At 40.1% G+C, this 26,851-nt stretch overlaps 1 protein-coding gene across 1 annotated transcript; it reads right to left on the bottom strand.

Annotated features, from left to right (window-relative positions):
• Positions 1-278: 278 nt before the first annotated feature.
• On the bottom strand, positions 279-26,467 carry LOC133905962 (asparagine--tRNA ligase, cytoplasmic 2-like). Its single transcript, XM_062347783.1, is given in 14 exon segments — positions 279-465; positions 1,009-1,065; positions 1,159-1,287; positions 1,371-1,435; positions 1,521-1,706; positions 1,756-1,829; positions 1,832-2,124; positions 2,126-2,168; positions 2,171-2,228; positions 2,331-2,570; positions 2,681-2,838; positions 2,841-3,064; positions 7,589-7,686; positions 26,339-26,467. Coding segments are annotated over 14 exon segments (1,941 nt in total).
• Between the last annotated feature and the right edge of the window lie 384 nt (positions 26,468-26,851).

Raw genomic sequence — 26,851 nt, 5'->3', positions numbered from 1 at the left:
GTGCCAAATACGATGTATAGTGCCGTATTCGGCATCTCAGGTGCCAAAAACGGTTGAGATCACCCTTTTTCGGTGCCTCGCGTATCAAAACTGGGTTTTCAGTGAACGTGCTCAATACAAATACCAAATTTGCAAATATACCGATATGTTATTTATTTTGACAAATAGAAGCACAGCAGTATGGAAACATACATTTACCCTAGTTAGGAGATGCTGCGCAGCTGGGCAAATGCTAATTTTGAGGTCCTCCAACTCATCACATAGCTAATTTGATGTCTTTAACATTTTTCCTTGCCTTCTGTTCTTGAGAACGGCAGGGAATCTCGGATGTCCTTGAGACCAGTGACCAACAAGATGACCCGTCCCATGTCTATGCTGAAACCGGAGTGCTTTGCGGTGCCATGCCTGCGGATGTCCAAATACCATTCCAATGGCTCATGTAGAAGACGTAACTCCTTAGTCCTGCAATTAAGATGGGCATGGGATTGATTCCAGTGTATGCCATCATCAAGAAAGGAACAGCTTATTTTCTTTTTTTGTGTGTCAATTCCTTGAACTATACTAATATAGGAAGAAAAAGTACTACCGTGTAATTTTCATTTGCCACATATCTATTTTATCAATCGTGAAACCAACATAAGAGTCACATGGAATATGGAGAGATGAACATACAAGAATTTTTTTTAGAAACTAGAAAATAGGAAATGTGAAATGAAAAAAATAAAAAGTAAAATATAAAGAAATTTTAATATATTAACAATTTGATTTTCCATAGAGGTTCATCGAAAGCTTAGAAAACATAAAAAGGTCCCAAAAATCTTGAAAAACGAAATTTCATAGCATCTCATTTCATTTTTATGAGATTTCTTCAGTACAGAAAGTTTTCATCTTTTACTTTCTTTGTCCTAATTTTTCATGAATTACTGTTTTCATCTTTTAAAAGACAAGTACTACTAGGTAATTATTCACTTTCCATCAACAGAAAATTCGTCAGTCATATTACCTGTTGAAGTTAACTTATCCATCCTTTCCTCGTTTTGAGCTCCACATGCTACAACGCCAACCAGAAAAATGTAGCTGAACAATCATCATTCAGTGCGAAAATGTCAGACCTCAATTGTAAAATTTTCCTTGTGCATTAGAAATGCTTTGTTCACCTTTGGCACAATTATGTCAAACGCAGAGACTGTCTTCCCATGTTCTTTGAGACGTGCATAAAATGGCTTCAGTTGTTTTGGATATTCATATATGATCAATGGTCTTTTGTGGAAATCATCAACGAGATAACTGCCATTTTTTTGCCGTGAAAAACAAAGCTATGAGAACTTTTAAAGGGCACAAATTTCATCAGAAAGAAATCATTCTCATACCTCATATGTTCAGGTGACAATGGCGTGCCCAATTCAACTTTGGCTTCAAATGGTTTATCTGTGACCTAATAGGCAACATCTCTTGTAATATTTATATGACAGTGGAGAACAACACTGAAATTGGAGGTGCGGCTTGACTACTGAAAATACCTGAAGAAGAGTATTGACAGCTTCATTGTAAGTAATCCGTTGCCAGTGGCTGGACACTACAGCTTCAATACGGTCATCAGATCCATTCTCTGCCTGAGTCGATAGAAACTTCAGCTCATCTGAACAATTTTTCCATACTGCGCTACAAAGCAACTTTAGGCAGTCCTCGGCAGAGGATATTGCATCCTGAAACAAAAGATGACCTCAAATTGGTCTTTGTATGTGAAATCCAAACCTCAAGTTCGGCGAAGGCAAGCTCTGCATCGATGGTGCACCTCTCGGCCAGGTGCTTGTGAGGCTCCAAGCTTAGCTTTCAGCCAGGAATGCCGGGCTCAGTGTGTAGACGCTGCTTAGCGCACAAGCATATGTCTCAAGATGAAGCGTATGGCTTGGTGAAAGATAGGCTGGACGCTGAAAGAAGTCACCGGCGAAGTCTGTATTTCCTCCCTGTTCTAACTGTCGCACAAGCCCATTCGCCCTCTGAAGGTCCAGTTCTGCAGCTTCCAGCGCTTCTTTGTTGCTTTCGCTTCGCTTCAGCACTTCGATTTGCTTCGCTTTTGCCTCGATCGAAGTTCTAACCACTTCAGGTGTGATGCGTCTGTCATCTGATTAACTTAAAAGGCACATTCACATGGAAGAATCCATTGTTTGAAAAAACAAATGGGTAGCATGGATTAATTCACTTCGTACACGAGCAGTTGAGGCAACCTGCAACATGACAGTACCAATATTGAAAACACTGTGATGATGATTGACAAAATTAAATTTATGTTTAGTCTCATATCAAAGCATCGCAAATTTTGCACTTACCGCTGTTGTTCGAGCAGCGAGCTGCAGGTAGTCCCTTATAACTTCTGAAGGCAGCTGCACATTTGACAGCGGATACTTGTTGGAATTGACAGCTCCGATGTGCAGAGCTTTGTCCACTCTCAGCTCCACAACATGCTGCTGGCTTCTTCCTTCCACGAGCTCTATCTTGCCTTCCACTAAAACACAAGCTCCAACCACAGTAACTTGTTCAAGAGGACAAAGAGAAGAATCCACAACAATCTGTACAAAACAAGCATTTGATTCATATGTAATGTATGCATATACGGTAATAATTACAAATCACAAAGACAAAACTGATGGACTTGTCAACGAAAAGACCGATAAAGAACCTGCAGATCGGGCACGCAGGAGCCGTCGTTGATGTGCACAAGCGCGGTCCCGACGTTCGGCCTGGAGGAGCCAGACGAAGCCTTGTCAATGGCGCCAGAGCCTCCGGCGATCAGCTTGGCAACGCAGCGGATGAGCGGCACTCTTGACATGAGCACCCCGTGCACGTTAGGCTTGTGGTCACCACCGTGGGCATCCTCAGCGGTGACACCGCGCCGGCACGCTTCGCCTTGAAAACGCTGTAAGACTTCACCCAGTCGCCGACCACCGCGCGCTGGCCAGCCAGCCCGAGGCCGCGGTCAGCGTTGTCCGCTTGGAGTACTTGAAGCACCGGACTGGCGAGCCATTGCTGCTCGTTGTGGCTTCTTCGGTGCAAGAGCCGGAAGCTGATGAGGAGGGTGAGGACGCCATTAATGAACAGTGAGCAGTTAGCGAGTTCTTGGTTCGATGGGTATTTGTGAAGACCGGGATGAGTGTTGGGATAAGTATGGGAGAGGGGATACAAAGCGGGAGAGGAAAGGATCGGATGCTTTGCTTCTTTGAGGCTGGGAGGGAAATGGAATGAAACGGGGTAAGTCTTGGGTTTCGTTGCCTGTACTAGAGGTTTCAGCTATACCTTATTGCTGTGCGGAAGATTAAATTGGCAATGAAATATCGTATATTAGATTTATAGGCATTTTTATGGAAAGCCTTACCCAACAATCCAAAGGGAAATTTATTCGTTTGTAAGAACTTTCAAATTCCAAAAATAACGACAGTGTGCTTAAGTATTATAAGATGGGACTAACGAAGTTTTCAATAATGAGTCTTTTTTTTTTTGAAGCTTGAAGTCAAGGAAGTATTCGTTCTAGCTTTTTTGATTGTGCAAGATTTCCTACGCTAAATTTCGAATTTTAAACTCATAAAACCAAAAATAAGGACAGTATGCAACTTTGAAACTTTAAATACTACTGCAGTTTTTATTTTTGTCGATATTTAAGAGTTAAAAAAATATGTCAAAGTTTCAATGCTTCTATTATTTTTTCCATAAATCTATTTAAAGTTAGAATAAATTTTACTTTGCACAATGCATTAGTGCATTTGGTGCAGTTTGAATTACTTTTAACAACAACTTCCACTTTGAAGCATATATTTAACACTAATATTTTAATTTGCATCGTATTTAAGAAATCAGCCTTGGACCATGCTCATGCGATGAGTTGTTTCTATCCACCTCATCTCCACTTAATTATTTGATATTCCATCCGATGTGTACTATGACCATCTGATTACCTGTTCGCTACCGAGGTAGATATGGTCGGGTTGGTGCAGGTGGCGACTTGAGGAGAGGTGACGATAAGGTAGACATGGCTAGAGTGGAGCGGCCATGCAAGTGGTGACTTGAGGTGGCGGCATTAGCGAGGAATATAAGCAGCTAATGAAGTCTATGAGCGGTAGTGGAGGCCTGATATGGAGATGCAGCTTTACCAACTTGAGGTCAAAAGGGAATTTGGCAATAAAGAACGAATTGAAAGGAAGAAAGCTTAAGCAGAAAACAAAAGTTTATCCTCCCAGTTGAATTCGTGAAGCTAAGATGTATGAAACTGCTCGTCACGTAAGCATAATCAAAGATCCAGTCCTTAAATATTGTGCAAATTGAAAGATAAACGTAAAAATATGGTTCAATTTGATACCTATTATTAAATATGATTCAAAATTCACCAAATGCACTGATATATGGTTTAAAGTGAAATTTGCTCTTAAAGTTATGGTGGAAGCTTTTATGGGAGACTATTTCCAGCCGGACATGCTCTACTCATTTTTTATGAGAGGAAGATTTCAAAAAATTGAAATTCTAGACCGTTCTTAAATTAGACATATCTTGCCAACATGCGAGAGATCGCGGTTGACTAAGGTGCCAAGGTGTGCTGCCTGTGACCTGGATTTGATCCCATGCATGGTGAAGGGTAAGAACTCCTAGTAAAAAAAAAGTCTAGATACACTATATCAATGAACATTCACCTATTATCACATTATAAAAACTGATTTGTGCAAACATTATTTTATTTTCTTAGAGTTCCTTTTGCCTAAATTAGCTTCCATGAATTATTCTTGCATACTTACAAGTGGTCTCCTATGTTTTCGAACTCACTTGGGCCCCACATGTCGGGGCAATGCACACCTAAGGCATAGATAGAGACCATCTCCTTTACGCCACATCACCAACCAGACGTACATGCCACAAACAACTGTTAGCGTTAATCTTAAGTAAAACAGCAATTGCTAGCCTTAGAGATGAACACCTGTTATTAGCACAAGCCACATTAGGGCTTGTCGATCCGTCGGTGTACTAGTGAAGCACGTCAAGGGCGAGGTCGACATAGGCGTGGTGTACTGCGTAGGGATTGATAGCGTGGTGTTGTTAATAACGTTTGCGGTGGCTTTCGCTCCACTGCAATGCTCTGATGATCGGCTAGATCGCATAGGGATATATGGGCGAAACTAAACTCATAAGAACAATAACCCCGTGAGGTGTTGGCTCCCTTTATTTGTATATATACTGTACGGGAATATGACCCCAACCACAGTTGATTGCCACTAATCATGGCGCGTGGGTGAGCTAATGCTCCCCAAAAATCTCATGGTCTTGCATAATCATAGCTTTTTAATAAACTCATGCTAGCAACATGATCACAAAAGATATTAGGTGGTAAGCTTTTAGTAAGCAGATACACAAGTATTGACTTAGTGCTTATATGCTTGACGCTAATTGGTTGATCCTAAATTTTATCTTTCACAATATAATATTTAATATTAATGTGTTTGACAGTACCACTTGATTTGTTATTGTACAATATAATATTTAATATTAGAGTAGTGAGATGCATGAAAATGCATAAGAGAAATAAAAAAGAAGAAGAAGAAATTGATAAAAAGAAGAAGGGAAAGGAATATGATAGCTTCTTAGGCTGGCCCATGCAGACCTCTCTCTCTTCTTCCTCTCATTCTCTCAGCCCAAGCAAGTTGGTTGGCCCATTCGTGCGTGTCAACTAGACGCGAGCCCTTGCCTCTCTTTTGTCTCACGTTCCTCCTCTCCAGCCCGCTTCTTCTCTTTTCTTCTCTCTGCACACGGAGCCCAGGCATCAGTCTTCTTACGCCAGGCACTCGACTCCTCTCAGCTACTCTATGCCCCTGTGAACCGAACCACCAGCCGCAACAGTAGTGCCGCCACCCCTCCCTATCTCCAACAGATCAAGCCAAATATGCACAAAATCGATCTTTAAGACCATCTCTAATCATATTTCCTTCATTTCGTTCCATTTCCGATTCTCTTCCCCGTTCTCATTTTCTTTATTTTCTCTTATCTCCAATATCTTCCCTTCGAGGGTAATCACGAAGGGAAAGGAAAGAGAATCCCGTCCTGAAGAAAATGACACTGAAAATCTCATTATAAAGGGAACTATGAAGGAAAATCGTTAGAGTGCTGAAGGAAACGAAAATCCCTTCATGACGGAAATATCATCCCTGTAGGGAATTCCTTAGGGTTAGTCTAATGGTTTGCCTCAACCAATTCTATCTCTACCCAATCTGATTCCAACCCCAAATCGGATAAAATCCCTCCACCTAATCTTCCCCATATCTTAACCAATTCGAGTTCGATCTCTTGCTGAGGTTGATATAAAGGGGGTCTTGATTTATTCAGAGGCGCGGGGGGGGGGGGGCAAAGGAAGAGGGGGCGGAACCCCTGTTACCGCCTCCAACAGATGGAGGAGAAGGGCGAGTTTTTGTAGCTGCTGCTATCAAGGTATGTGCACTGGCGTGTGTGTGGTGCCGCATCATGCCGCTGTTCAGATCTATGTGCGTTTCCCCCTCCGTGTCCTCTGCAATTGGTCTCTGCCATATGTTGCTGGCCTCGTAATCGCGCCGGTGTTGAGATGTCTGTGCTATTGCTAGCTCTGGTGTTGCCGTGCTGTGATGGGTCTCTCGCGTGTGCCGTTGGCCTCGTAGCCACGCTGGTGTCGAGTTATTCTGTGTTTGCCAGCGATGTGGTTCCGCCGTGGCACTATGTACTCATTCGGCCTTGAGTTGCCATTGACCTGTGTTGTCGTGGTATGTGCGCTTTGGTCCAGCCGATGTGCTGTTGAACTGTGCCGCCAGTGAGTTTGTTCGCCCGGCTGGTTGTTTGTTTGCCGCCATTGTGTTGGCGTGCTACCATGTGAGTTCTGTGTTGCCACCATGCTAATTTGTCGGCTGGCCATGTTGTCGCCAACAGGCTAGGTGCGTTGCGCTGATGTGTTGGCCGCATTGTGCTGGTGTACATGCGCTGACGTCTTCCTGGTGTGTGTGCGGCGCCGATGTGAAAGCTGTCATCATGTTGGTGTGCGTGCACTACCGATGTGTGAGCTGCCATCGTGCTGGTATGCGTGCGCCGTCGATGTGCGAGCTGTCGTAGTGTTGGTGTGTTTGTTGCCATTGAGCACGTGCATGTACCTGGTTGTCGGTGATGGTGTCGCCACTGGCCCATTGTGTCTATTGTTTTGACCAGCTGCGACGCTAACCGGCATCAAGCTTTGGGATGGCGTCCTCGCCGATGCATCACTGTTTTCCTATCTTCTTTGCCTGTAGGTGCTGTCGTGCTCACCGTGTTGATGCGTTGCCATGTGCCGTGCTAGATATGTTGGCGTGCCGTCAGCTAGCCGCGCCTTGTTAGTTCTATTGTGGCCGCCAATGTGTTTTGCTTGTTGATGGCTGCCAGTGTGTTCTGTTGTCAGCTGTCGAGAGGTTTGGTGTAGCCTTGTTACCGTCACCCGTCTCCTGCTACCGACAATAACTCAGAATGCTTTGTAGCTTGATGCCTTTTCCCTATGTTGCTTAGTTGATGTAGGGGTGATGGCTATTGATACTGTGCTACCAGCCATGAGTCACGTTACCTTTCTATTGGTGGCCTATGAAGATACTTGAGGCCTAGCTGATGCTGTTGTGATGTTCTATCTCTATTGGCAATGGCAATGTGCCTCTCCCCTGATACCTGGGGAAAGATGATAGTTGTTTCCCCTTCTATTGTGGTATGAGGATGATTATGGTCCCTTCTTCTATTTGGGCTCAATGGTCTGTGATGGGTTGCTCTTTCTGTTGCTTGCCACATTGTTATTTGGTGTAGATAATGTAGCCTTTTGGTTGCCTGCTGCAATGGTGACCTGCTGCACTGAGGTTGCTTCCTTGCTACTTGTGGTCTATTGTCGACAGTATGAGCTTGTCATTTATGAGCTGCTGGTGATATGTCTATCCTGTGGATCATTGATGATGTTGAGTACCTATGTACGATTGACCAATGATGTTATTGAAGCCCAGATGATCTGATGCCCCATTATTCAGGTATGTGCTGATTGATGGCTTGGCAATGTCAGTACTTGCTATCTGTTTATGTGTGGTCAGCCAAGAGGTGTTGCTTGTTGCCTCGAGGCCTAGGGTTGCATATTTCCTGTCGTCCGAGGGTTTTGCAGCGCTTGTCGCTGTGACCGAATAGAGGCAAATGACGATGAGTTCTGCACCTTTATTAACTTCATTGTTGGAACGAAACGGGGCACGAAAAGTGGTATTTTAGATGAATGGACGAATTTTGCAATGGAGAATTTGACGATTAACGATGGACATCAGTCGTCTGGGAAAAGGGTTTCTGAGTTGTGCCATTTATACATGAACGTAACGGCTCACACACTTAATGGGTTGGAAAAATATATACAAATTGGATCTATTAGTGGGTTTGATTGGATTGGGATCCATAGGATATTAGAGTCCTAATAGGCACCAACTTGGAACTCCATTAGTGAGATCTAGGGGAGGCACAGGTTGAGGGCACGCATGGTTCAGCCACTCTAAATACTAGCCATACCCCTCCACCTGACCTCGTGAAACCCTAGTCGTGCGTGCGCTGCTAGCACACCGACGCTCACCATTCCACCCAAGGATATGTGGATATTGTAGAGGCATTGTGGCAACTACAATGCTGATCAGCTTGACAACTTGAACTCAACAACAATTGATTTGACTTCTGTTCCAACTTTCAAGTCAGAAGTCGGAACGCCCCTGAGTAGGAAGTCAATTGCCTATATCTACTCGAGGAGGAGATCGTGTGGAAGAGACGATCACCCTGTTGAGTTTGGCTACTTCCTCTACATCGATGCGTTTGACGTTGCACTGGTCTGCTCCAACTCTTCTTGTGTTGCGCTGCGCGTCAAGTGGTAATGATCCATGATCCTCTACTCGCATGGTTTTCTAATTGAACATAGTAGAAAATTGTGTTTTGTGCTATCGTAGCCTACCCATTATTCAATAATGGTGTTAGAGCTATCCTGTATAGTTTTTTTATCTGGATCGATCTCATAGTCGATATGCGATAGTAGTAGATTGAATCTATCAGGGCTAACAACATGCGTTGACATAAGTCGGAAGCCAACAAATCAAGGTTGTGTGTTGCTATTCATTCAAAGGTACCTTGCGCGATGATCAATATGATTGATCTAGTAAATATAGAGGCATTCTGAATAGCTCAGAATCACCGCGCTGTCCAAGCATTGGCTATTTAAGGATAACATGTTCACATCACGCCGTTAGAATTTGATTCTACACTTAACTTATTTTTCCAGGGAATAATATGAATAGTATGGCCTTTATATATATATATATATATATATATATATATATATATATATATATATATATATATATATATATATATATATATATATATATATGATGCTTGTGTGTAATTTTTATGGCCCGCGTGTCATGGTTAGTTGCAGCCAAATACTGTTATGTTATTGTATAACAACCTATATACCGACATTGATGCTTCATATTCTCATGTAATTCATTAGTAATTGTTAGGTATAGTAGCTTAGTATATGATCATGGAGGCTTGAAGTGTGATGGCTCGGGGCACAAGGAGCGTGGTGATGGAGATCACCATGTGAAGTGGCCATACTATATCATAATTTAATATGATTGTCTGCGATATTTATGTAAGTTCATGTCATGCTATTTCATTCGTGTTTGCTATGAGATGGATATGTTTACATGATAGAGTAGCTTCCCTCAGAAAAATCAAGAGTAATTAATGCCCTTCCAATAACTGCACCTACATAGGTTCTGATCATTTTTTGGTAGGTCTAATAAAGTAGGGTGCCATATTTATCTTATCCAGATAGGTGGATGTCAGGCATTCACACGCATAGTATTGATTTACTTAACAAAGCTATCAAAACTATTTTGTGCTTTGGGGCATGGAGTTGGATACCGAGGCATTGGATGCCACCCAATAACAAGCATATGTTATACGATTGATTAGCAATGTGTTGCTTACCTATGTCCCTAAGTTTCTAGCAGGAATACCAAAGCTAATTAGAACTTAGTTAAATATGGATCTTGACCCATTGTATGTCGCTAGAGAGATGCGGTTTTAAAGCATATAGTAGGGGTGTCTTTTATTAAATTGTTTAATGGTAGATTCACATAAATATAGTGCTAAACTTTTCATGATTATATCCTATTGTAGATCATGGGACTTACTACTAGTACCAATTCCATCTTTAACTTGCGATCAATTCTTGAAAAAGAATAACTTTTCAGAACAAACTTTATTTATTGATATCGTAATATGATATTTGTTCTCAAACAAGAGAAAAAAGAATATGTTCTGTAAGTTTCCTATTCTGGTGAACTAGCTGATAATACAACTGTTGTTGATCGGGTGGCTTATGAGAAACACCAATGATTCACTTGACGTTAGCTATCTCATGTTTGCCACTATGTCCTCTGAGCTTTGAAAGCAATATGAGAATATGGATGCTTGCAATATGATTGTGGAATTTCGTGGCATGTCCAAGCTAGGGCTGCGATGTTCAACACTTATAAGTTCTTGTTTACTTGTAGTTTGGCAAAAGACAGTCTAGTCAATCCTCATATGATTAAGATGATTGGTTACATCGAGAGTCTAGAAAAGCTTGTTTTTCCCCTTAGCCTAGAGTTCGTGCTGTTTATTTTGAATTTTCATATGAATATCATGGTTGAATTGCATGAGATGCTTAAGATGGCTGAAGAAAGCATTAGGAAAAACTTTAATCATGTGATGATGGTTTAGAAGGATAGTAAGAAGAGGAAGCGTAATGCCAAGGCAAAAGTTTCAAATGAGATCTCGAGCTCAAAATTTAAGCATGTTGGAAAGTCTAAGGCTGGCCCAACTACTACTTATGCATGTCACCACTGCCATAAGATTGATCATTGGTGAAGGAAATGAAAGCTATATTTGGAAAAAAACTGAAGAAAAAGAAGAGAAGTGAGACTTTCACTTCATGTATAAATGTTATATAAATTAATCTTGCTACTTGTCCTAATGACTCATGGGTATTTGATACCGAATAGATGATCCATACATGCAAATCGTTGCAGGAACTAAAAAAAGACTAGAAGACGTGCAAGAAGCGAGATGGATGCTCGCATCGGCAATGGTGCAAAGGTTATTGCATTGGCCGTCAGGACTTATTCATTATTGTTACCATCATAATTAGTTATGGAATTAAATAATTGTTAATACATTCCTGCCTTGGGCAAAAACATTATTTCTTTTTCATGTTTGGAAGAAGATGGTTATGAATTCATAATAAAGAACAAGCGTTTTTTGATTTATTTGAATAATATATTCTATGATACTTGTCCATTAATGAATGGATTATATATTCTAGATCTTTAGGATGTTCTTGTCTATACCAATACTGCAAAGAGTCTTCGACCTAATGATTTGAATTCCACTTTCATTTGGTATAGTCACTTAGGTCATATAAATAAGAAGCACATGGAGAAGCCACATAAAAATGGTCTTCTAGATTAAAAAGTTTAAGGAGTTTCAGAATAAAGTACAAAATCAAATATACAAGACAATTAAATTTTTACAATCAGATCATGTAGGTGATTATTTGAGTCATGAGTTTGGTGATCATCTAAAGTAATGTGGAATTGTTCCACAGCTGACTCCATCGGGTACACCTTAACGGAATGGGGTGTCTGAATGGAGGAACCGGACTTTGTTGTACATGGTTTGATCTATGATGAGTCAATCTAATCTTCTATTATTCTTTTGGGGATATGCTCTAGAAACTGCTCTTTCACATTAAATAGGGTTCCATCTAAAGCTGTAGAGAACGTATCATATGAGATGTGGTCCGAGAAGCATCCCGGGTTGTCTTTTCTTAAAATATAGGGTTGTAAGGTCTATGTAAAACATTTGACATCTAATAAACTCACTCTCAAACTAGATAAATATTTATTTGTGTAGTGTCATAGGGAAACTAAAGGATATTACTTCTATAACAAATAAGAAGGCAAAGTGTTGATTACCCGGAATGATGTTTTTCTAGAGAAAGAGTTTCTCTCAAGGAAAATTAGTGGGGGCACGATGCAACTCAAAGAAATTCGGGAACTATTGGAGAATGTTTCATCTCCTACTAAACCTCAACAGGATGTTGATGAGCCTATGACTTCTTTAGATACGATCAATACTATTAATATTTCTCAAATCATACAAGGTCCAATTACAAGAGCGCATGCGTGACAATTAAACCACCATGTAAACTCATTCCTTGCTATTCATGCTTCCTTGGATGGATTATTACTAAATTTTTGTGATGTTTTATTGCTTAGGAATGTGAGAGAAGCACACAACCTTACCTGGACGTCACTCCTCGAAGGCCAAGTCTACTCGGACTCGAGGCTGAGCTCTAGTCGTGGTTGAGTCTTGGGATAACATGTTAGTAAACGGGCATAACTCTCTCATACGAAGTCCGTTTTAGATGATCTTGGACCCTCTGAAAAGCTTATGACGATCCCTTTACACTCGATCAAATATTCTTTATAGTTTAGTCAGAGTCAAAGAAATAAGGTGTTGCGTCACCATTTTGGACCCTGTTGGGTCTTGTAATAGCGTCGGGGTCCGAATCCAGGTTGTGCAAGCCTCTTTTCACAGCTGCATAACCCTAGGTCGACCTCTTCATATCCCCCTATAAATATACAGTAGCTGTCATAGTTTAGGCCTAAGTTTATCTTAGATTATTCTGTTTTAGACAGTTTCGTCGTTTATTGGTTTGTTGAACCCCAACTCGAGTACTTCATTTGTAATTAGCAATATTCATATTGCACTGCCTGTTCTTGCTTGTGTTCGCAGGAAAAACCTTCTTGGCGAGGTCAATCGCATCTTGGCACGATTGATAACCATGGAGTAGTGGTTGTGAGGGTTCTCGATCTGTTCTGGTCGGAGCCTTAGGATCATCAATGTTGAAACTCCATCAATCGACTTATCATATTACCTTCAGAAGATCGAGCAGACACACATCAAGTGGTATCAGAGCCTTGGTTGCCCATTAGCTAATCTCAGTTATCCTCTTTATTTTGTCGTTTTTCATTCACTATAGTCCATAAAATTGCCCCATAAAAATATTTAGATCTTAGTTTTTCCGCTGTCTAAACCACTTTGTGCCTTTTCTCAATTTTATTTTCAGTTTTCACGTTGTTGAGTTTGAGTCCATCGTCGGTATCTTTGTTGCTGATCTTGGTCATCGTATTCTAGTTTCTAGTGTCGAGTCTTCGCTGTTATAGTCGTCAGGTATCTCGGCCTAGCCTTGTTTGCTATAGCCGAAATTGTGTTTCTAGTCGAGTCGACCATCAACTCATGTTCGACCACTAGTTGCTTTAACCATCTACTCGAGTTTGACCACTAGTCGAGTCGACCATCAAGTCGTGTTTGACCACTAGTCGCTTCAACCATCTACTCAAGTTCAACCATTAGTCGCATAACAGATTTATTCCATCCTGTTTTAAATGTGATTTGCGTAAGAAATTGCAGCGCTTAAACCAAGATGATAGATCCATAAAAGAATATTATCAAGAGCTACAAATTAGTATATTGCATTGTGATATTATTGAGGATGAAGAGGCTGCAATGGCACCCTTTTATGGAGGGTTAAAGCATGAAATTCAGGACATAGTTGATTATAAAGAATATAAGTGTTCCTAGATTGTTCCAACTTGCATGTCTAGCAGAAAAAGAATTGTAGGGACGTCAACAGAGGCCAAGGAGCAATTTTGGAAGTATGACCAATTCAAAATCAACACCGGGACAAATCAAAATCGACCCACGTTCAGCTACACGGTCTGCTGCCCCCTTTCTCAAGTAGGGTGTGTTCAGCAATATCTTTGACATCGTCACACGCTCCCGAGGTATGCAAATATGTAAGTGTGCAGGGTCCAACCAAGAGCTCTTCTTTGGTTGCTTCTATAGGCCAATCGACCGCGATTGTATGCCACCGATATAAGGGAATGGGCCACGTCATGAAGGATTGTCCAAGTCAGCAAGCGTACATTGTAACAGAAGATGGTGTATATGTAAGTGTTAGTGATGTTGAGAATGAATATGCTCGTGCAGCTAACCATCTAGGTGATGAGGATGGTCGTGAGATGGATATCGACTATGAGAAAGTGTTCGATGCTACTGCCATGGAGGATTATCATACTCTCATTGTGCAGCGAGTGTTAAGCACTCAAATGGAGCAAGCGGAATAGATACATCGCCACAATTTATTTTAGATGTTTCTCATAGTCAAGGATTATTGTGTTTGAGTTATTATTGATGGAGGAAGCTGCAACAACTTGGTAAGTTCAGATATGATCAAGAAGCTTGCCTTGCCGACAAGAAACCATCCTCACCCTTATCATATTTAATGGTTCAACAACAGTGGTAAGGTAAAGGTAATGCAAAGAAATATGATGTATTTTTCTATTGGTTTATACCATGATTATGCTGATTTCGATATAGTACACATTCAAATATGTTCATTTTTGTTAAGACGACTATAAAAGTTTGATACTGATGCAACATATTATGATAGAAATAATAAGTACATCATAGGGTAAGAGTGATATATGGTGTGATCGCAACCTGTAACTAACCTGAGACATCGATGGTGACACTAATGGTCTTGCGCTATTTTTTCGCACAAGGAAACTGATACTGTGCTGAAGTGAACAGAACTCAGATACATCAGCCCCAAGAGTGCTCCACTAGGCTACCAATGTAACCAAATGAGAGATGGGGAGGATTGAACAGCGTACTCGAAGCGACTAATCATGTGTACGGCCAACAGAACCTGGTGTACCTGGCTAGGTGTCTGTGTCATTCAAGTGAGTTTGCACTATGTATACCCACAGTAGAATAGATAAATATTGTGAAATTTCGACTAAGCATATGCCAAATTCCCTAACATTGTTGTGTTTTTGGAAACTAGTGCCATGGTTACCGATAAGAGCTTTGCAACATCCGTGTGATATCCCACACAAATGGCGGTGGCAATGGCCCCACATCTAATCAACTTTTGAATTAAGAAGTGAGCCCAATTCCAAAAGAAATGGAACAGGAACTATCTGTGACGGGTTTGTAACCACTGCGTCTGCGGGCATGGCAGATTTGGCATCTATAAAATTAGATATGCAGGAAACTAGAGCAGATGTAACCAAAGCCCAACGCGAGAGGGACACGGAAAGCGCCCTGAGACATGCGCAATGGCACCTTCACAATCAACTAGAGCATGGCGTCAATTGTGAGCCGAACTAGCAGGGTTCGAGCCCCGCTTGCATGCCCCTATAGAAGAGGAGTGATTTATTTCCATTAGTCTCAGACGCCGGTGGATGACAATAGGAACGTGATGTGGCCGTCATTAGCCGAGTCAAAGATTTCATAATTCTCTTCAGTAAGCGTGTGTATAGGTTGTAGATCTTAAGTGTGTGTGAGATATACGTGTGTAGAATGTAGCGTGTGTTCAGATACTACACTTGCATCTAGTGCTAAAGCTAAAAAAAACTAGAGCTTGAAGTTGGTAAAGGGCTCAGCAAACTAAAGTTTGGTGAGTCCATCCTCTTTTTTAATAAACTGATTTTACCTAGCTAACCAAACATTTTTTATATGTGATCCTAGTTCACTAGAGAAACGTTTTCCAGAGAGAACCTAAAACTGAAATGATTCTAGGAGAATCTGGAAATTATTTTTTACAAGCTCTTAGATCATATATGCTATTTTGTATTTGTTTCCATGGATGTGGATATTTGGCTTGGATTTTTGAACAGACAAATTGAGCCTCTTCCCATGTTTTCTTAACTTGTCAGTATATTGTGTGATGAATGGTCATATATCCTTTTATCGCAGATGTCGTCTTTGAAGCAAACAGATTGTACCACGATGTTTAATGACCTCACTAACGTCGGTATTACGAGTAAGGGTGATCATCATCTCTTTGAAGTGGTTATTTTTCCATATACTTTGCCCAGTGCATATGTCAACTACTGACTAAATCTACTATTGGGTTTTTATTAGATGGCCCTGACGTTAATGGTCCGGGTGGGTCTACATCGTCCCGTCTGCTACCATCACTCACGGATGCCGAAAAACGTAGGAGGCAGAGGGAAAGGGACCGGTATGCACAAATGACTATAGATTGGAAAGAAGCAATCTGCGAAATAAATCGTGAAAGAGAAAGGGACCGGTACATGCAAATGACTGTAGATAAGAAATAGGAGTTGCTCAAAATTAAATGTGAGAGGGAAAGGACCGGTATGTGCAAATGAAGAGTGAAGCTTGTAAGTAGCAAAAAGATGATGCAACCACTACACAGCCAATACTCACAGATCCCAAAGAACGTAGGAGGTAGAGGGATAGGGTGTGGTTCGTGCAAATGTCTGTAGAAAAGAAAGAAGAACATCTTAGAAAGAATCACGAATGGCATAAGAATAGGATAGATGGTTAGCCAATTAACACTCCCAGTTGCCGTGAAACATTGAATTCACTCCCTATAACACTTGATAATTCTAACAATTCATTATTGTGTTTTTCATTAACACCATCATTTTTCTTGGGGATCTAATGAAGTAGACCACACTTTTTATTGTGATATGTCTGCAGGCATTCCAAGTGTATGTGGGCATTCTTGCACCGCATGGAGCAAGGATAACTACCAACTGTGAAAATTTCATAATTCACATGGTTCGATTACAGCATTGGACATTGACCAAGGTGGATCTAGAAAATCCACGGTCACAAGGTTACATATCACACGTGGTGTGCAATATGTACTCCATTTGGAGACACAACAAACACTCCTATTAAAGGTACAATGAAATGCCATATATTCATTGAACTAATTAAAGAACATGTGTTCACGCTCGATCTGGTTACAATCTGTGATGAGTGCAGAAAAAAACTAGATGCAAGTGTGTGACAGCCCAAAATTCTTAAACATGTGTTTAAGCATTCATTAGTATCACTAGAATCATGTTTAATAGTTTTGAGAAAGAAAATAATTCAATCAAAGGTTAAACATAAATGGATAAAGATAATAGTAATTGATGCCTTGCAAAGCAACTCGCATTTTTGCTATGCAACATAGTATTGGAAACAATTTTAGAAATTATTTCATGCAATATGAAGAATATAAATGAATTTTTCCAAATTTTTGGGAATTATTTTGAAGGCATAAAAATTGCAACAAATTAGAAAAGGCTGCCTGTTTAAATAATTTTAGTTCAAATTGGGCTCAAGCTTTTTGGGTCAAACAAATTAAAATGGATTGCACATGAATTTTAGTTTCACATAAAAATTGTCCCATAATTTTTGGACCACGGAAAGGTGTTTTTTTGGGTAGAAGAAGTGGGAAGGATATTTTTCTTCGACTGGCTACTGTTCATCCACCAACCTCCCTCTCTCTGTGCATTTGATGGCCACCATTTTCGTGGACTTTTCGGGCGGCTGGCCATGTTGCCAAGAAAATCAAGACACAGCACTGAGGGCTTCTAGGGCAAGGCCGGTCGACGCCCTTATCCCACTCCCCTGGCCTCTCTGCTCACTCTCCTTCCTCTCTCTCTCTCTCTCTCTCTCTCTCTCTCACTCTCTCTCTCACTAGGCGCAGAGCAGCGCAAGCACGGAGAGACACGGTTGCCAACAAAATCCACGCTGTCAAGCTCACCTGTGCCCCAGCCAAGCCCACAGGAGCTTGGGTGGAGCTCCATCGAGCCCTTCCCGATTGTATTGACGCGTTTCCTCGTCGGATTGAGCCTCGCGCCAACATCTTCTTCGTCACCGACTCCTGTCTCCACCCCTTCGTCTCCTCATAATGGATTTGGTATGCCCAAATGTCTATAGATAAGAAGGTTGAATACTTAGAGAATAAGCGTTTAGCCTGTTAGAAAAAGAAATATGAGGTGTTCGATCCCAATGATTGAGAACCTTCTTCATGTGAGCCGGTGAATCCCATATGTATTGTGATTGTTTAATTACTCAGTTTTGTTTCACCACAAATCATCTATCATATATTTCAATACAAAGACTAATGTAAGTGCATTATCTGATAGGTACAGCTAGCATTGGCATTGAAAGTTTAATGAGCAATGATCATTGAGGTTCTAGTCGTGAGCCAGACTGTAAACATCAAAAGGGTCGATAGTGGTACACGCAGATGTTAGATGAGCATAGATTGGAATATTTACACAACCTGCGTATTGGCTGCCGATAGGAAAACACTAGTGCACTCGTGGAACCAAATACTATGCACATCACAATTGTAACCCCTAATTATTTGAATCATGCTGATATTCGTCCATATCTCGATAATGAACTTTTTGATTCTATTATATTTGAATCACCAGAACTACATTCGTCGAATGAAGGTAACACATTATCCATCATTGTATTGTATTTTGATGTGTTCTCACATTTCTTCTTTTGACCCATAGAGCAACTCAAGGCAGTCCAGGATGTTCCCGATGATTTCGACGATGGCACAGGGAGGTTATATCGTGGTCAAGGTAAAAACGTCAATCCAATTTTATTCCCATATTATATGATGGTCTATCTGATTCATTATGTAACTTATCCACATACATATTTTGGTATTTCTGCAGATGTTGTTTTTGAATCATACGTGGTGGAAGGTCCTGATAGTGTGTGCATGCAAGGTTATGATCCGTTCGACCACATCTTCCAAAATCTTCCAAAGAAGCATAATGTTTTAAGGGAAGCCAAAAACTACCCGTATTGTTGAGCCAAACAGTTCCAATGCGAGGGACTTGTTTTTTGTTGTAGGAAGGGAAATGTTAAAATCTTCGTTCCAACCAGATGAGTTGCGACGGTTGTATACGAGCCTTGATGATGACGATGCAAAATACTTTAGACAATACATACGATATTTCAATTCTCGTCTCTCCTTTACAAGTCAAGGTGTTACACTTGATCGCCATGTCAGCACTGCTGCATGAACCGGTATATACATTCCATGCATATAGTCAGCTATATCACCATCTAGACTAGCTGGTACCTAGTGGGAAGGGTCCACAACACCTGCAGCTATACTTCTATGATATTGATGAGTCAATGGAACACATAGCTAAGAGGTGTCCTGGTCCTGATATCAATTTTGATCTGGAAGATTCAGAGGACACTAGAGCACAACCCCTATATGCAGACCTTTCAGAGTGTTGGTTATGCTCCAAACCTCCATATTTATAGGATTGAGCTGAACACAGATATTGCATTGGACCAGCGAACGTACAATGCCCCCACAACTTCACAAGTCACTGCTATCTAGATGGAAGAGAATGATCCACAAAAATGTTTTGATAGAAGTGTTATAGTGTATGGAAAAGTTGACCAACTTTGGTATATCTGGGCATACCATGGGTGCTACAATCTGTTGGCCTATCCTTTGTTTTTCCCTGGTGGTGAAACATGATGGCAACGTAAGATGCTTTATAAAGGCCCTGACCTGGTAGATTGGCCAAACAATTATGATGACAATCGTGACAAGGAAGGAAGGTCTATAGGCTATTTTCTATCTTCCCAAATTTAAAATTTTATATGAACAGTTAATATTGTTTCTTAACCCCTTGTGATTGTGGTATTGAGTTTATATTTTGTGCAGATGGTGGTAGCGAGTCCAGCAAACATGTCAGTGCTAGGGAATATTATTGCTTCAAATTGCAGATCAGGCTTGGAGAATTTAACATATTGTTACGTGGGTGCCATCTTTTCCAACAGTGGGTTGTTGACATATACATAAAGATATTGTCTATGAGGCTCGATTGGTATTTGAAATCAGGGAGTCAAGCTCTCATACCTGCATACTTTTACCAAGCATTACACATCATCCTATTTATTTGAGAATTGTATCATTAATACATATCCTCCTTTTATCTAACATGTTGCTTATTATAATACTGGACAGGGTATTGTAGATACAATTGATATTGGTGAAGCGCATGCTTCTGAGGTTGGTCTAAGAATTGTGCTCCCGTAAACTTTCCCTGGAGGAGATCGAGATGTGCAAGCACGATTCCTTGATGCAATGGTTTTAGTGACCTAGTTTAGGAAGCCTGATTACTTTGTCACAATGACCTGTAATCCACATTAAGAGGAGATTACAAGGCAACTATTTCCGGGCCAGACACCACAAGATAGACCAAAATTGGTTGTGAGAGTATACCAGGCTAAGTTGCGTGATTTACATGATTTTTCAATCTAGAAGAGTCACTTGGGTGAGGTTGCATCATATGCACATGTTATGGAGTTTCAGAAGAGGGGTTTGCCACATGAGCACCCCTTATTGATTATGGCCCCTAAAAGTAAATTAAGCAGTCCCGATGATCACGACAAGGTTATCAAGCACATGCTACATGGACCATGTGGTGCTCTCAACAAAAATTGCACCTGCATGATCCTCGACAGTTCTGTTCAACTACACATTAAGGAAAAGACTTTTATCCTATATAGGAGAAAGGAAGATGGCTGTCGAGTGGCGACTAGGGGTGTCGTATTGGATAATAGATGGGTGGTTCTGTCCAACGCTGCACTGCTTATGCGGTATAACTACCATATTAATGTCAAAGTTTGTTCAAGCATCAAGGCAGTTAAGTACCTATATAAATCTGTCTATAAAGGTCGTGATCATGCATCCTTCTCAGTTGATCCACAAGATCAAGATGGTGCAATAATAAATGAGATTCAAAATACAAAGATGCAAGGTTCATAACTCCCCCTGAGGTCATGTATCAGATATTTAGTTTCCCTTTGTACGTCGTATCTCCTTCTATTTTGCAACTTCAACTACATTTTCCAAACAAGCAACTTGTGTCATACAAAGCTACTGATGACTTGAATGATGTTGCCAACCAGGAGAAATATAAGAGGTCGATGCTTACTGAGTATATCAAAATGAACGTGGTGGATATCACGGCATGTAAATTGTCATACAAAGAGTTCACAGAGCACTTTCGATGGATCAAGTCTAACAAGCGCTGGCAGTCAAGGGTAAAGGGGCTGCAGGTTGGGAGAATTGTGTATGCAAACCCTACTAAAAGGGATACGTACTATTTACATGTGCTCCTTAACCATGTGAGAGGTACAACTTCATATTAGAACATTCGTACTGTACATGGGAAAACATATTCCACCTTTAGAGAAGCATGCGAGATGATAGGGCTCATAGAGACTATAGATCCCTCAATGAATGCTTGGCTGAGTCTACTACATTCCACATGCCTTGTGCACTGAGAAGGTTGTTTGCGACAATTATTGTATTCTGCGAGGCGACAAATATCCGTGGCTTATGGGAATATCATTTTGAAGCAATGTCCTAAGATTATTGTCGTACACACAATGATGCAACAAGGGTTGAGCAAATTGTGCTTAGGGATATTAGAAATGTTGTTCATTCAATGGGCAAGGATGTAAGGAATTATGGTCTTCCGGAGGTTGACGACTCAGGTGAAGTCCTTGTATAGTGTTTTATGTTTTTTTCCACTTATTTGTTCAATAATTATGATGTCTTGGACTACAGGTGATCTCCATGATGAATTATGATTTGCTGATAACAACTTGCCTGGTTGACTAAAGTATTATGATTTACATAACACATATAACAATTTTTATTGGTAACTGTACGAATAATTAGACTCAATTATATGGATAAAATATGGTGATGTGAATAAAAGGTTGGCCAAATGGCCGTTCTTTTATAGTTATTTCAGTGCCTATCTATCTAACACTGTATTGTAAACATTTTGTTATGTTAACTAATGACTCGATTAATATATTTTATTATTATATTGTCATATAAATAATTATTCTAGTGATCAATTGAGAGAAATATTAGAGGAATTGTTGGTGGGCGTGGATGAAGAACTTCTGAATCTTATTAATACATTGAACACAGAGCAACGGTCGGGGTGTAATGCCCTAAAAGTCAAAAAGTCATTTTTCGATTTTTCCAGTGAATCGTGGAAAGTGAAAAATACCTTGATACAATATTTAAAATATGAATCAATAATATCTGGCTTTGGGGGCCAGCTGATCCCTTTTTCCCACTTGGACCCAACCTAAGCCCAGCATACCACCCACTTTGAGCCCAAGGCCAAAACCGACCTCTTTTCCCCTAGGCTTTCTCTCCCTCCCTCCCCCACCTTGCCGCCACCCTACTACAGTAACCGCATGCTACAATGCTTTGGTGCTACAGTGCTGAACAAGAAGAGGGAAAGGGGGGGGGGGGGAGAAGAAGAGAAGGAGGAGGAAAAGAAGAAGGGGAATGAGGGAAAACAGAGAAGGTAGAGGGAGGAGGACCATTTCAATTATGTTTTTCCATGCCTTCAGTATTGAATCCTTATTTCCCCTCTATTTTGCTTTGTTCTAGGGCTTATTTTTTCATGTGGTGGTCGATTAGTGGCAAGGTTTTGTTAGGAACCGTTAAACTAATCATTCCTGCCCGTTTTGTTTAACGTAATTCGTGCAGTTTGGCTAGGGTTTAGATTTTCGCCCTGTTAGAGGCCGAATTAACTTTTGGTTCCGTTGAGAAAGTTGTAGAGGACATGAAAAAATTTCCGCGAAGTCCCATTTAATAATTTTTGGCCAAGTAGTATAGGAGATATGAATTTTTTTATTTGGCTCTCAAATTCTGATGAGGTTCTGGACAGTAATATATCTATTCAGATTTGGACCACTTTAGATGCCAAATTGATTTTTCCTATGAATACCAAAATTGTAGTACTTTCCTTAAGTTTTCCACATTGTTAAAGTGTGCAACTTTTGTATAAGTAGAATTTCGGTTATGGTTCTCTGATTTTGTTACTGTCATTTGTTGACAGATTACGCTGATGAATGTTTAGGGATTGGTTACAGCTTGATAATGACATTTTATGATAAAATCAATAACAACATTGTTGAGGATGAAAATTTATATGTCATATTAAATTTTGAGAATTTTTTATGTATAGTTTAGTAGATATAAAAATGTGAATCTTACTACCTGAATTGTCAGATAGTTTTCGAAGCCTGTTTATAGTTGCCGTTTAGGTCACATTAATGTCAAAATAAAAATATGTTTTCTGTATAAAATTTGTAGGTCTTGTTCTATAGATTTATATAATGTATTTATTTGCTATTATATCTACAATATAAAAATAGATATGAAAAATAGAAGCACTGCTATTCTTATCAAACGAATGCGAGGTGTGTTGTTTTTTTATGGTTCATGCTTATATGAGGGTTTTTGGCATAGGTGCGCCTTGTATTCTATATGTGCTTGTTACTTGGAGTGATTGTGTTGAGATGTTGTGAATTGGGTGGTGGTGCTCTGGATTGCATTTGAGGCTTGTCGTTCTCGTCATTGGTAAAGGCAAGTGAATATAGCAACTGTTGTTAAAACTTTAACTTATTATTTTACTACCTCCACCCCAAATTATGCAGCACACAAGATTATATTTAATAATTTGAAATATTATACCTGTTGTGCTATGTATGTTGGAATGTTCGGAAAAGAATAAGGTAATGTGGCTATGTTGTTAGTACATTGTTTTAAGCTTACATGGTGATAGCCCTTTATGACAATTTTGGAAGTTCAAAGGCGGTTGTTGGTATATTGCTTATGTATGACGCTTGTTTATGTGGCCCATCTATGGTGTGTCCTACTTTAATTCTGATAATTGAGATTGTTTGATTCCTTAAGGATTTCATGGGTGATGAAGTTTAGTCTAGTGGCATAGTTGTTGATTTCGGTGGTTCTAGTACTTGTAGCACATTTACACATTTATACTTCTTGGTGGTTAACTTGCTTAAATTAATAGTAAAGTTACGGTTGTAGGTGTTGATAGAAGTGAACATCCTACAAGTTGTTGAGGTTGAGTAGATGGTAAAACCTATGGCTTGGTTTTTGGGTTAAACTAGCTTTGTAGCATAGGTTCATTCGTTGTTTGATACCACTGTGGTATTTCTTATGTTAAATCATGTTTAATCATTGCCGTATGTCTATCCATGTGTTAGTACAATCCTAGCTGAAATATGTTGTGATTTTACACTTGTGAATGAAGTTGAAGATTATTGGTGGTATACTTTAATATAAATGCAGTATAGCATATGCATTTGTATATGCATATGCATTGGAAGTTATGTTGTGAACCGATGGTAGCGACCATACCGGTACAACATCGTATATTACCGTAATATGATGCAACTTCATATCTTGCTAGGTATGAAGACAATGGACATATGCATTTTATTTACAATCATTGAAGATTATTCATGTGGAAGCATTATATATCGATGTTTCTATGGAAGTGATTGTTTGATATGTTGTAGTTGCTTTGGAAGTTATTATGAGAAGTGATGCTTCTCAGTGGTGATATGCATTGCGGTATGACTTTTGGAATTATGAAGATTTTATATGTGGTTTTGCATTGCATTCATATGCACTACAAAAATTATTTCATTCATAATGCAACACCTACACTTACAGTTCTTCTAGGTTTATATATGCCGGTGGTTTGGTGGGTTGTTATCTATTATTCCTTATAAATCAAAGGTTATTCGAGTTGAGGAGTAGTTCTTTTACAAACTTATGATGCCATAGTTTTGCTATGATCACATAATGCTTAAAATGAAGATGTGGAGCTTTAAAACTATTCTAGAATGAAGGAACTATGAACATTGTTATCATGATACTCTTTTTAATACTTGTAACAATATTAAATTATTATTTAATTTATTGTGGTTTAAATAGTTTATTAAATTAGTTCGCTTGCTGAGATTTTCTAATCTCACCCTTGCAATATTTCTCCTAGGATGTTCTTCTTGAAGCTAGCATGGAGGGAAGGGATTAGAAGCACGTCTTGCACTTCATGTCTACAATTAATATCATTGAGCTGTAATAATAAATTATCTTTAGTCGTTAGAGTCGTGTGTTTGAAGTTTATAGTGTTGTTGTAATGTTGAACTTAATAGTTTACTCTTAGTCCTTGTTAGGACGATTTTAAATGCTAGTGTGCTATGTCTTACATCTTGTTTATCTATGTTGTTGCTTCCATAGTACTTAAAATACAGATAATATGCTGCTGAATTTTCTATAAGTTCAGCTGTAGGTCGTGTAGTTAAGTGGCATTCTAGATCTTGTGGCCCTTGGGGTGTTACACAGGGTTTGACGAAACAATGGATCACGTAATCAACTTTAAGAGCCAATTATTCTTTGTTAACGGTTCAGGTGGCACAGGAAAGACATATTTGTACAAGCCATTGCTTGAAAAGGTTCATTCGATAGGTCTGATAGCCATTGCAACTGCAACGTCTGGTATTGCAGCATCCATCAAGCCTGATGGTCGCACTGCCAACTCCAGGTTCAAGATCCCCATAAAGCCTTCTAACAAAAACATATGTAATTTCACCAAGCAGAGGGTACCGCTGAGTTGCTTCGTAGGTCACACTTGATAACCTAGGATGAAGTTGCCATGACCAAATGTCAAGCTATTGAAACACTCGATTGGTCTCTCCATGATATAATGGGATGCTCGCAGCTCTTTGGCAGAAAGGTTATGGTATTTGGAAGAGACTTTAGACAGGTCCTTCGAGTGGTGACACATGGTACGAGGGCAGATATCATTGATGCTACACTACAAAGGTCTTATATATGGGAGAAGATATGTAAGATACAGCTAATCCCGAATATGAGGGCGCAGTCTAACCCATGGTTCTCCGAATACCTCCTTAGGATTGGCTACGGAACAGAAGAGACAATTTGTAATGATTATGTGCATCTCCCAAATGATATCGTGGTTGGTTACAGTACTACAGAAGAATCAATTGACAAACTCATTGAATTTGTATTCCCAGATCTCCAGAACAACTCTATGTTAGTGGCCTACATGAGCGCACACTACTACATAAATGATTTAGTGGGACGCCCCTATTCAGATGGTTACAGTGAAGCTGTCTGTGTAAATATTATCACAGACATTTCCAAAAAAGAATAGTCTGTAATGATAATGAGACACATTTATAAGTGGTGGGACACTTTTAGTACATACAGTTTTCATTTGGAACCATCTGTAATATTAATACAGATAGCCTGTATTTGAAACCGTCTGTAATAAAACGAATATCACAGACGGCTCATATTTGGAGCCGTCTGTAATAAACGAATATCATAGATGGCTTCAAACAAAGGGAGCATCCCGCTTTTACACATGCAACTATAGATGGTTCCAAACAACGGGAGCATCCCTCTTTGCAACTACAACTTTACAAGCAACACCCCATGCATTCACGCCCCACGCACCTGCATGTCGTGCGGCTCCTCATCCTCAAGCAGGGCCAGAGCAAGGAAGGGTAGACCATCCTCTACCTTGTCTTTGAGTACATGGACACTGACCTCAAGAAGTTCATCCACGGCCACCGCTAGAGCCATGAGAAGATCCCCGAGCAGGCCACCAAGGTACCTCGTGCCCACGCTTGCTGTTTTTCTTTTCCTGAACCGTGCGTGCGAGGTGTTTGCATGAATGCGTTACTCGTGTCTAATTTGGTTGGATCTGATGGAGAGGTTGGCTGGGCTTCTATGATCCTATCAGCCAATTGCTCGTCGTACTGTCAGGTGATGGTGATTTGCTTGCTTGGTCTTGGCAGGTTTGTTCGATTTGTTAGTACCCCAGAAGTCCTGGAGCGGGTGACAATAATAGAGTCTGAGATATTGCAGATTGAGGATGCGATTGCTATCCAGGGCAATGATAATCTTGGTTTGAGATCTGTAAGTAGAGAACTGTAGCTGATAACTTGTGAATAATATAGTAATATC

Source organism: Phragmites australis, chromosome 23, assembly GCF_958298935.1.
Source record: "Phragmites australis chromosome 23, lpPhrAust1.1, whole genome shotgun sequence".
Taxonomy (NCBI): Eukaryota; Viridiplantae; Streptophyta; class Magnoliopsida; order Poales; family Poaceae; genus Phragmites; species Phragmites australis.
The sequence above is the reverse complement of the archived record's forward strand: the minus strand, read 5'-3'. Positions and strand labels throughout refer to the sequence as shown.